We start from the raw sequence: 12,539 nt of genomic DNA, 5'->3' as shown, positions 1-12,539 counted from the left end.
GACTCCCCCGAGACAGCTGTGCAGTCAGTCAGCTCGAGGCCGAGGTCACGGGAGTCCCGTCGGCTTTTTAGAAAACGGTCCCCTCGCTCGGTGCGGTTACACTGCCACCTGGTGGTAGGAAGTGGCAACAGCAGTGTTGATGTTTTTCAATTTACAGAACCTCGTTTGGTTGGGGATATCTGCTGTAAGTGCTTGCCTGGGAGGGAGAGGTGATTGATGATGGTTTCTCGTGCCAGGACAAGGTGCGTCCATATATTAGCCCTCGGTGGTGGAGGTAGTGTTTAGAGGTGTCTCGCAGCTTGTGTTCACATCGCAGGGGAAGTAATTGTTCTTTAATTTGTGTTCTTGGCAAAGAATGAGTCTAAGTGGGCGGACTCCTCGGAATCCACTCATAGACACAGAGGAAGAAGCCAAGAGGGAATGAAACTGAGACAAAACCCAAACACTAGAAGAAAATTAACAAAAGAAAAAAAAAAAAAAGTATATAATAATTGGGTTTGCATTAGGCCTATTATGTATTGTGAATTCATATTAAACCTATTAGTATTAGTAGTCTAGTAAAAGTAGCATTGATTCTAATCGCCTATCAGTAGGCCTAGGGATTGTATGTTAATTTAATATTACATTACTAAAAGTAATACTCATATTTTCTGACCAGGAGAAGTCTAAAGTGTTACACCTAGTATTAGTAGTCTAGTAAAAAAGCATTAGTTATAATAGCCGAGTAGTAGTAGTAGACTTTGTGTATCACCCTGAGGTTAGCCTCACCAACTCACCACGCAACACTGGTTTTCAAAATCAAAGCATCCAACCCTTAATAAAGGTTAGACGCATTTTGTCTTATACCCCACACACAAACCCCATCCACCCAACCACGTCCTGTCCTCAGCCGTGTTCCTCAGGGCTCCGGTCGAAGGACCTCTGTGCCTGGTCTGTTCCCAGTGAACCCCCAGCATCTAGCTAGCAGCTAGCAAACACCCAGCTAGCAAACACCGCTCCTCAGAGCTGCTGCTGGTGTGCGCGTACACACCGTGGCCTAATTCCACCGCCGCTCAGGACATTATGCAGAGGAGGAGGACGTGTCGTGACCTGCATTGTTTGGCCGCCCGCTCGTTAAGCACCAGGGAGCAATTAGCGGCTTAACGAGAGAGGGAAGAAACAAACGAGGTCGGGCGGCCCGAGGTTGAAGGAGAGTAGGGGCTGAGCGCGGGATTAAGAGATGATCTGCTCATCACCGCCGCCGTTGTCAGAGCCGACCAGACATATTAGTCTCGCTCCTTAAACTGATCTCCTGCCATCCTCACCCTACCCTTTTCCCTCTCCCCTCCCTCCTCTCACCCCCCCCACCTCCCTCCTCTCTCCTCTGCCCTCTTTTCTCCCCACCTCCCTCCTCTCTCTTCCCCTCCTCCCTCCCCTCTTCTCTTCTCGCCTCCCCCCTCGTTTTCCTCCTCTCCTCGGCCCTCTTCCCTCCCCACCACTCTCCTCTCTCCTCCACACCTCCCATCCCTCCTCTCTCTTTCGCCTCGTTCTTCCTCTCCTCTCCTCTCTCTCCCATCTCCTCTCTTTTCCTTTATGCTCCTTCCTCTGTCCCTTTGGCTTCTCCTCTCTCTGTCCTCACCCCCTTTCTTCTCTCTCCTCTCCTCTCTTTCCCTTTCTCCTCCTTCACCCCTCCTCTCTCCCTCTTCCCTCTCCCCTCCTCTCTCCCTCTTCCCTCCCCCCTCCTGTCTCCCTTCCCTTCCTCTCGCCTCCTTCCTCATTTCCTCCTCCCTCTCTCTCCCCTCTCCCTCCTCCCCCCTTCTTCTCTTCCCCCCCCCCTCCCCCCTCCTCTCTCCCCTCCTCCCTCATGTCCTCTCTCCCCTCCCCTCCTCTCCCCTCCTCTCCCCCCACCTTCCTCATGTCCTCTCTCCCCTCCCCTCCCCCCTCCTCCCCTCTGCTCTCCCCCACAGATCATTAAGGACAGAGTGTTCTCCCACGTCTCGAGGAACAAGTACATGTGGAACTCCCAGCCGGGCGGTCTCCTGGTGCTGCCTGAGTACTCCACCCACCTGGCCCACTTCCCCTTCTTCTTCCTCAGCCTGGGTAAGAACCGCCGCTCATAGGGACGGAAACCTCCACTGAACCGCTCTGTTAGGTAGGGAACGTTATACTGAACCGCTCTGTAGGTAGGGAACGTTTTACTGAACCGCTCCTCTACTGAACCGCTCTGTAGGTAGAGAACGTTATACTGAACCGCTCTGTAGGTAGAGAACGTTATACTGAACCGCTCCTCTACTGAACCGCTCTGTAGGTAGAGACCGTTATACTGAACCGCTCCTCCACTGAACCGCTCTGTAGGTAGAGACCGTTATACTGAACCGCTCTGTAGGTAGGGAACGTTATACTGAACCGCTCTGTAGGTAGAGAACGTTATACTGAACCGCTCCTCTACTGAACCGCTCTGTTAGGTAGAGAACGTTATACTGAACCGCTCCTCTACTGAACCGCTCTGTAGGTAGAGAACGTTATACTGAACCGCTCCTCTACTGAACCGCTCTGTAGGTAGAGAACGTTATACTGAACCGCTCCTCCACTGAACCGCTCTGTAGGTAGGGAACGTTTTACTGAACCGCTCCTCTACTGAACCGCTCTGTAGGTAGAGAACGTTATACTGAACCGCTCCTCTACTGAACCGCTCTGTTAGGTAGAGAACGTTATACTGAACCGCTCCTCTACTGAACCGCTCTGTTAGGTAGGGACCGTTATACTGAACCGCTCCTCTACTGAACCGCTCTGTAGGTAGAGAACGTTACACTGAACCGCTCCTCCACTGAACCGCTCTGTAGGTAGAGAACGTTATACTGAACCGCTCCTCTACTGAACCGCTCTGTAGGTAGGGAACGTTATACTGAACCGCTCCTCTACTGAACCGCTCTGTTAGGTAGAGAACGTTATACTGAACCGCTCCTCCACTGAACCGCTCTGTAGGTAGAGAACGTTATACTGAACCGCTCCTCTACTGAACCGCTCTGTTAGGTAGAGAACGTTATACTGAACCGCTCCTCTACTGAACCGCTCTGTAGGTAGAGAACGTTATACTGAACCGCTCCTCTACTGAACCGCTCTGTTAGGTAGAGAACGTTATACTGAACCGCTCCTCTACTGAACCGCTCTGTAGGTAGAGACCGTTATACTGAACCGCTCTGTAGGTAGGGAACGTTATACTGAACCGCTCTGTAGGTAGAGAACGTTATACTGAACCGCTCCTCTACTGAACCGCTCTGTTAGGTAGAGAACGTTATACTGAACCGCTCCTCTACTGAACCGCTCTGTTAGGTAGGGACCGTTATACTGAACCGCTCCTCTACTGAACCGCTCTGTAGGTAGGGAACGTTATACTGAACCGCTCCTCTACTGAACCGCTCTGTTAGGTAGAGAACGTTATACTGAACCGCTCCTCTACTGAACCGCTCTGTTAGGTAGAGAACGTTATACTGAACCGCTCCTCCACTGAACCGCTCTGTAGGTAGGGAACGTTATACTGAACCGCTCCTCTACTGAACCGCTCTGTTAGGTAGAGAACGTTATACTGAACCGCTCTGTAGGTAGAGAACGTTATACTGAACCGCTCCTCTACTGAACCGCTCTGTAGGTAGAGACCGTTATACTGAACCGCTCCTCCACTGAACCGCTCTGTAGGTAGAGACCGTTATACTGAACCGCTCCTCCACTGAACCGCTCTGTAGGTAGAGACCGTTATACTGAACCGCTCCTCCACTGAACCGCTCTGTTAGGTAGAGAACGTTATACTGAACCGCTCCTCTACTGAACCGCTCTGTAGGTAGGGACCGTTATACTGAACCGCTCCTCTACTGAACCGCTCTGTAGGTAGAGAACGTTACACTGAACCGCTCCTCTACTGAACCGCTCTGTTAGGTAGAGAACGTTACACTGAACCGCTCCTCCACTGAACCGCTCTGTAGGTAGAGAACGTTATACTGAACCGCTCCTCTACTGAACCGCTCTGTAGGTAGGGACCGTTATACTGAACCGCTCCTCTACTGAACCGCTCTGTTAGGTAGAGAACGTTATACTGAACCTCTCCTCTACTGAACCGCTCTGTTAGGTAGGGACCGTTATACTGAACCGCTCCTCTACTGAACCGCTCTGTAGGTAGAGAACGTTATACTGAACCGCTCCTCTACTGAACCGCTCTGTAGGTAGAGAACGTTATACTGAACCGCTCCTCTACTGAACCGCTCTGTAGGTAGGGAACGTTATACTGAACCGCTAGCCATGTGTTTGAAAGTTTGCACAACAGATGCTATAATCTCTCTCTGTCTTGTTCTCTCCCTCTCTCTCTCTCGCTCTCGTTCTCTCTCTCCCTCCCCCCTCTCTCTCTCGCACTCTCGTTCTCTGTCTCCCTCCCCCCTCTCTCGCTCTCGTTCTCTCTCTCCCTCCCCCCCTCTCTCTCTCTCTCTCTCTCTCTCTCTCTCTCTCTCCCTCTTTCTCTCTCTCCAGGAGTCAGCCCGGGTCATGAGTTCACTGCCGTCATCCAGGCTGTCTCCCCATTGGTCAGCCAGTCTCAGCCAATCATGAAGCTGCTGCAGGTGGTCTCCAGGTCAAAGTACTGCTCCCAGGTACTTCCCGACACGCAACCCCTACCCCCCCCCCCCCCCCAGACACCCCCCCATCCTTGTGTCATTACCGTGGCGTGCCCTCGGCCCCCGCCCAAAGGGGCGGGGCTTAACCTTGGCGGTCAAGGTCATGGTGTGACAGATCGCCATGGCGATGGGAGGAGAGGATTCATGTCATTGTGTACAAAGTGTTTCCTCCGACGGATGGGATGCTTTGTGTAAATAGGACACTGCAAACATTCTGGTTTGTGAGAAGATGTTTTCGAGAAAAAAAACACCTTTTTGAGAACAAACACGACTCTGCGTAGCCTCCACACTTCACACTTGCTGTATGTTGTACGTCCTTGAAGTTAAAAATAGAACTTAGCATTGTGTATCATCTCATCCTAGCAATCTGTGTTGTTTACAGGGAATGGGTTAACCCAGCGATTGTTAGTGCTCGGCACTTGGTTCTAAGAACATCCTTACTGTACCGACAGCGATATATTGTTGTTTCTCTTTCTTCTGAAAAATGTACTTATTGTAAGTTGCTTTGGATAAAAGCATCTGCTAAATGCCCTAAATGTAAATGTAACGTGTTAAACAGAGTGTTTTCGTGATGACTCCAACATTGACTGCGTGGTTTCTGGTGCTCAGCCTCACTTTTAAGTCACCATGGATGAAAAGCTTAACGTCACCTCAAAACGTCAGGATAAATGGCACCTGACTGAGAAGTCTGACTTTTTCCGTGGTGCTATAGCGCCCCCTACGGGACGGCCACGACCATCTTCTGCCGTCCCTAATCGTTCCATGAGCACTAAGTGTTTAAGTGCTTCAATCACTACCAGCACGCCAAGTAATGGAACCTTTGACCGCGTCGTTTCCGAGGCATCGCCGTTTTAACCCAGGACCCCCTAACGAGCGCTATGATTGGTTATCTCGTTAACGAGTCTTAACGAGCCTTAACGCGAAACACCTGTGTGCCCTCCTCCCAGATCATCATCCTGTGGAACAGCGAGAAGCCGCCGCCCCCTCGCAGCAAGTGGCCCCCCATGCCCGTCCCCCTCACCGTGACGGACGGCCACAGGAAGGTACCCCACCGCCAACCAATCACAGCCCTTCACACGCACGCACACACGCGTGCACAATGCGCGAGCACATACGCAAGCACACCGTCGCTGCCAATCTGCACCTAACATCTGTCGGTCGGTCTGTCTGTCTGTCTCTCTGTCCAACTGTCTGTCTGTCTTTTTGTCTGTCCGTTGGTCCATCTGTCTCTCTGTTCGTCTCTCTGTCTTTCTATCTCCCTGTCTGTCTGTTTGTCTTTCTTTTGTCAGTCTGTCCGTCTGTCTGTCTGTCTTTCTGTCTCTCTGTCTGTCTTTCTCTCTGTCTGTCTGTCCATCCGTTCGTAGCTGTCTCTCTGTCTTTCTGCCTGTCTGTCTGTCTGTCTGTCTGCCTGTCTATCCCTCTCATGACATCGCTAGTTCTTTCTCAGTCACTGTTTTCTTCTTCTCTCTTTTTGCCTCGTGTACAGTTCTGTAGCGTCTCACACTTTGCAGTCAACCTTTTTGTCCTCTATTAACTGACTTCTCTCCCCCTCTCTCTCTCTCTCTCTCTCTCCTCCTCCTCTCCCCTCCTCTCTCTCTCTCTCTCTCTCTCCCCTCCTCTCTCTCTCTCTCTCTCACTCTCTCTCTCCCCCCTCTCCTCCTCCCCCCCTCTCTCTCTCTCCCCCTCCCCTTCTCTCTTCCCCCCCTCTCTCTCTCTCTCTCTCTCTCTCCATCTCTCTCTCACCCCCCCCCCCGCCTCTCCCCCTTTCCTCCTCTCCCCCCCCCCCCCCCCCTCTCTCTCTCTCTCAAAGACGACAAGCCGGTTCTTACCTCACGTTTCCATAGAGACAGAGGCGGTGCTGAGTTTGGACGAGGATACGGTCCTGATGACCAGTGAGGTGTGTTTCTGTGTGTGTGTGTGTGTGTGTGTGTGTGTGTGTGTGTGTGTGTGTGTGTGTGTGTGTGTGTGTGTGTGTGTGTGTGTGTGTGTGTTTCTGTTTGTGTGTCATCAATCACGTTGGGCTCTTCAGGGATGCAAAACATCAACAAAACACTAAAAAACATTCATCATCTGAGTGTGAAATGTAAAACAGGAGAGCGTTGTTTAGCGTTGTGCGTTGCTTTGTGTTCCTGTCCTCTCTATGTGTGTATCTACTGCTCACTTGTGAGGAGTGTTTTCAAACTTTTTTGAAAGTGTAATCGCTCACATCGAACCACAGGTAATGCATTTAAGTGTGCGTGTGTGTGTGTGTGTGTGTGTGTGTGTGTGTGTGTGTGTGTGTGTGTGTGTGTGTGTGTGTGTGTTGGGGGGGGGGAGTGGCGGGGGTTCAGTTCAAATGAGGGCCAAGGGATCGATAACAGCTTTTTAATTGTTCTCCAGAAGGCTTGCAGTAAATCTTGTCTAAGAGAGAGGGAGGGAGGAGAGGGAGAGAGGGAAGGGAGAGTGGGGAGAGAGGAGTTAGGGGGAGGAGAGGAAGGGGAGATGAGGAGAGTGGAGGAAAAGAGAGAGGGAAGAGAGGAGAGGGAGAGAGGAGAGGGAGGAGAGATGAGGAGTGGAAGGAAAAGAGAGCAGAGAAGGGAGAGAGGACAAAGTGACGAGTGAGAGCGAGGGGAGGGGAGAGAGAAGAGATGGTGAGGTGTGAGAGTTGGGGGGAGAGGAGAGAGAAGGGATGGAGTGGGTGGATCGAGGGGTGAGGAGCAGGGGGGAGAGGAGAGGACCAACATGGCCGCCCCCTTATGTCTCGATCATCTCTAAGACCGGCTCCATGTCCGTCTGTCCTCAGGTCAACTTTGCTTTCCTGGTGTGGCGGAGCTTCCCCGACCGGATCGTGGGGTACCCCCCCCGGAGCCACTTCTGGGACCCCCTAAAGAAGGCCTGGGGGTACACCTCCAAGTGGACCAATGAGTACTCCATCGTGCTCACCGGGGCCGCCTTCTACCACAGGTAGTGCACGCTAGGAATAGACTAGCCTGTAGACAAGCTAACTAGACCTTTTACCACAGGTAGCATACGCTAGGAGTAAACAAGCATGTGGACAAGCTAACATGACCTTCCATCACAGGTAGCGCTCACTAGGAGTAAACTTTCATGTAGACCATCTAACCTGACCTTCTACCACAGGTACCGTACGCTAGGAGTAAGTTAGTATGGAGACAAGCTAACATGGCCTTTTACCACCAGTACCGTAAGCTATGAATAAACATACATATAAACAAGCTTACCGGGCCTACCAACGAAAACAAGTAAACAGATAAACAACAAACATAATATACTTTTACACATAATATATACCTTATTTTATGTTTGTTGTGTGGGTGTGTACTTTTTTACATTTTCCAAAATGGGGGCTAATCTGAGAATTTAAATTGCTACGCTAAGGCTGTTAGGAATGTGAAAAACCTTTTAATGGCAGCATGATAATATCGTCTTTAACTATCAAGCCTAAGAGCACATAAAAACATTAAGGCGCAGACAAATTCAACACACTTTCATAGAAAAAGAGACATGGTGGCGGTTTCTTTACAGTAGGCCTGCGTTTGGAATCCCAGTGGGGGATAAACCAGTTAACCTGTCCCAGATACATCTCATTAGCATAAATTACACCGTCTCCAGTCGGCACTGGTGGCTTCTGGGGAGAACACGCGCACGGCCGCTGGAAACCGCTGGAAAACGTTGCTCGTTTTCATTTGAAATAGGAAAAAAAATTGACTAATTTCAACTCACACTATTAGAATTTAACCCATTTAATTGTATTACAATTTAAATAAATTACGCCATCATCGCAGCTGCAGTTCACTTTCGTTGTACGTCCGAGCTAAAGTAAAAACCCCCAGAGGCAACAAAGAGCGAGAAGACGTGTGGTGCAAATTATGAATGTTTCTAAATATAACCGCGCAGTCAATTATTTACCCATCACTTCCTATGTATGAAGCTGGCCCATTAACTTACATTAGAACACCATTAACTGCCAGCCAGCGTTACCACAGAGAGAAAAACAATCTGGGATTCAGAACAAGGCCAGATACTCGTTGTTGGTGGTTAGCGGCTTTCACACATGACAATGCTTTGTCATGTGTGACTCCTGATGGATATTTTTGTGGTACTTTTCGCTGTCAAGAATTTACCAACCGGCCGCTAGTATTCAGGCTGGCTCCTGTAACGATTTCCTATTTGGTATGTGGTTTCGTTAATGTATCTGCAACATCCTCTAGTCTCATATTTTCCCGCTGCCGGTCGTGTCCGGGACTCGCTCTCATCAACACGGACTTTAGTGACACCTGGTGGTGAAACAAGAAACTGCAGCAGTAGGCTAGTAGTAGTACCGTATGCTGTTTTATATATACACAGGATAATCATGCTTTAACAAACTCCGCCTCCAGCAACATGATTGGTCTAAACTAATTTGAAGTGGAAGAAAGTGAAACCGTTCCGCCAGCTTTGAGCTCGTGTACCCAGTCTCCTTTGTATCTGGTGATGTAACACAACGCAACGTCTGCCCCCCAGGTACTACCACTACCTGTTCACGCACTACCTGCCCCCCTCCCTCCGCACGCTGGTTGACACCACCTCCAACTGCGAGGACATCCTCATGAACTTCCTGGTCTCCTCGGTAACGCACCTGCCGCCAATCAAGGTGGCCCAGAGGAAGCAGTACAAAGAGCTGCCCAGCCCCCAGGTGAGCTCACGGCCAATCAGGAAACCGCTAGCTCAAATCGAGCGATCTGATTGGTTTATAGCCTTGGTACATAGGACATTATACCACTTACCACTGTTAGCTATGTCTGATGACTTTGAACTATTCACAAAGTTAACGTTAGCCTTGCAAGCTACGATTGTTAGCCAACAAAGGAAGTTAGACAAAGCCAAATAAGGAAATCATTATAATGTGGCGTTATACCAGTAGTGTGTCTATGACTTTCATATTGCAAATGGCCCCTCAACTCGGAACGCACTACAGAAAAAACAGACCTGGGCCCTGTACCACGAAGCTCGCTTAGAGGGTTAGGTATGTTGAACTCCAAGCCTGGGTTAGTTGTACCACGAAAGTCGATCTCTTTTAGCGTCGCTGTATCACCATGGTGACTTATGCTCGCAACCAAACCTGGTCGGGAGCAGTTTTTCGGCTTAGTCTAGGCGGAGATCGGCTACTTAAATCGGCGTGCGCAGCTTCCTAGCCCCTCCTCTGACAATGGCGTCACCATTTGTGGGTGTTCCCGTGGACCCCGGCGCACTTCTCGTACAGGCGTCTCTCCGGAGACAGAGGGTTTTACGGGACAGAACCGATCCCTTGGCATTGTCTGACGATATTCAGATTTCAGACTTTATTGTCATTGTGCAAACAACGAAATTGGGGTTCTTCATGAGAGATACAGATTATCATCAGAGGGTGTTCGTTATTTGATCGTCCTTTTGGACCTTATGTAGACAATGATTACTGTTGCGCATTGTGTCTCCTCGAAAGAGTGCTAGAGTGGAGGTAGCGGTCCCAACCACAGTCAGTCTTGAATTTCGGCGTGGGGGGGTCGACTCCCAAGTGATGCAAATTTATGTGAAGCTTAAAAAGTCCTAATTCTCATGCATATGGAATACTTATTCACTAAAGCTTATGGAATTATATTTTTGTGCTTATTTCGAACTTGAACCCATATTTTCAAGGCCGTGCTGGCACCACATCTATGGGGGTAAAATGCATGACGATAGACCGGCGAAATTGAACCCCGGTCGCTGGCGTTCGGGTCTTATACCAATCCATTACGCTAGAGCCGCTACCTCTCGGCGGTCGAAAACATGCGATACATTTCTTAAATTGGGTGTATTTAAAGTGAATTCCCTAAATGATAGAATAAGGCAGGATGGACGTTGCTTATGCATTTTTAAATCATCATCATTCTATTTGGATTAATGGCGAACAATTCTGCATTTGGCATAGTTATTTTACAGACAATATGCAGAATATTTTCACTTCTACGCATATAGACTGCTTGATCTATCGTAAAGGTGAGAAAAATGACGCAAAAAACGCCCCTTTCACGTGCACGCGCACTGAACCTAAAGCGGAAAACCTGGTTCAACTAATTGAATCTAAAGTGAGCTTCGTGGTACCATTTAACTCTGATTGCAAGTTGCGGCTCTGTCGAGCCAGGTTTTCCCAAGAAAGCCTGGGTATGTTCAGCGAGCTTCGTGGTATAGGGCACAGGTAAGACAAAGGATAAATGAAAAATAATAACTTGGATAGCGCTTTACACCATGGCCTGTCATGTGCTTTTGCTTAAATATACAACAGCATACTTAGAATGACCTCATGGTCATCAGATTCGTGTTTATTAAACACGATGACTTAACCAGGGCGTATCTTTTCATGACAATAAAGCCAAACTTCGCTGCGGCCAAAATGTTTTCTCTCCTTCCCCTCCTTTATTTAGTGTTGAGATGTGCTCCGTCTGATGTCACTATCATGCACTAATACTGCACTCTCTCTCTCTCTCTCTCTCTCTCTCTCTCTCTCTCTCTCTCTCTCTCTCTCTCTCTCTCTCTCTCTCTCACCCCTTATCGCTCTCTCTCTCTCTCACCCCTTATCGCTCTCTCTCCCCCTCTCCTCCCTCCCTCCCCCCTCTCTCTCTCTCTCTCTCTCTCTCTCTCTCTACCCCTTATCGCTCTCTCCCCCCGCCCTCCCCCTCTCTCTCTCCCTCTCCCTCTCTCTCCCCCCGCCCTCCCCTCTCTCTCTCTCCCTCTCCCTCTCCCTCTCTCTCCCCCTCTCTCTCCCCCCCTTATCGCTCTCTCTCCCCCCCTCCCTCTCTCTCTCTCTCTCTCTCTCTCTCTCTCTCTCTCTCTCACCCCTTATCGCTCTCTCTCCCCCTCTCCCCTTCCCTCCCCCTCTCTCTCTCTCCCCCTCTTTCTCTCTCTCTCTCCCCCCTTATTGCTCTCTCTCTCTCTCTCTCTCTCTCTCTCTCTCTCTCTCTCTCTCTCTCTCTCTCTCTCTCTCTCTCTCTCTCGCTCTCCCCCCTTATCGTTCTCTCTCCCCCTATCCCCCCCCTCTGTCTCTCACCCTCCAGGGTACTAAGGCCGGCCCCTGGGTCAACCCCGAGCACTTTAACCAGCGGCAGGAGTGCGTCAACGCCTTTGCCAGCTGGTTTGGTTACATGCCGCTGGTCCACTCCCAGTTCCGCCTGGACCCGGTTCTCTTCAAGGACCAGGTGTCCGTCCTCCGCAAGAAGTACAAGGACCTGGAGAGGGCCTGAAAAGGGCGGGAAAGATGGCGGGGGAAAAACGCGATCCCAACTGATTTTGTTGTTTGTTGTTCAAAATGTCCGCCCGCCGGGCAAAATGGACGTTTGGGTTCAAACGGATGGGATGCTGCTTTCTGAAGCGCCTCCCCCTTGTTAAGGACGGGGAGCGGGTAGGGAACATAAAGCAAGGCTGAGCTGATCGTGAGTTTGTTTTTCGGACCGCGGGTGAAGTACAATCAACGGAATATCGGACGGAATCGAACGCAGCAGCACCAAGGCCAGGAAGAGGCGGAGCAATGGTTAAGAAACTGTCGTGGTCACAGTGACGTGGCGCTCCGTGGCAACGGCGCAACCGCACCCATGAGCTGGGAGCGCTAGCTCATCTCGGGGAACAGGGAAATCCCAGGGCCCTGATTGGTCCTTGGTGAAATCCGAGGGCCACGATTGGTCTTCGGGGGATTTCGAGGGCGATGATTTGTCCTCGTTGAAATCTGAGGGCCGTGATTGGTCCTGGGTGAAATCCGAGGGACGTGATTGGTCCTCATGTGTGGCGCATGGCTCTCAACGCTGGTGTGACGGAAAGCGCCCCGATTCACACCTCTATGCTAACTGTAAAAACAAAGACTAATAATAAACTATTTCTAAATGCAAATGAAACACGATGTCCTGGTGA

General features: G+C 50.2%; 1 protein-coding gene across 1 annotated transcript; it reads left to right on the top strand.

Moving 5' to 3' along the window:
• Positions 1–1,946: 1,946 nt before the first annotated feature.
• Positions 1,947–12,523, top strand: ext1c (exostoses (multiple) 1c; the record flags this gene model as incomplete). Its single annotated transcript, XM_030347454.1, is given in 7 exon segments — positions 1,947–2,079; positions 4,498–4,616; positions 5,588–5,683; positions 6,451–6,537; positions 7,423–7,583; positions 9,144–9,315; positions 11,693–12,523. Coding segments are annotated over 7 exon segments (954 nt in total), but the record flags the coding sequence as incomplete, so codon positions are not given.
• Between the last annotated feature and the right edge of the window lie 16 nt (positions 12,524–12,539).

Source organism: Gadus morhua, chromosome 22 (genome assembly GCF_902167405.1).
Source record: "Gadus morhua chromosome 22, gadMor3.0, whole genome shotgun sequence".
In the NCBI taxonomy this organism is placed as follows: Eukaryota; Metazoa; Chordata; class Actinopteri; order Gadiformes; family Gadidae; genus Gadus; species Gadus morhua.
The sequence above is the reverse complement of the archived record's forward strand: the minus strand, read 5'-3'. Positions and strand labels throughout refer to the sequence as shown.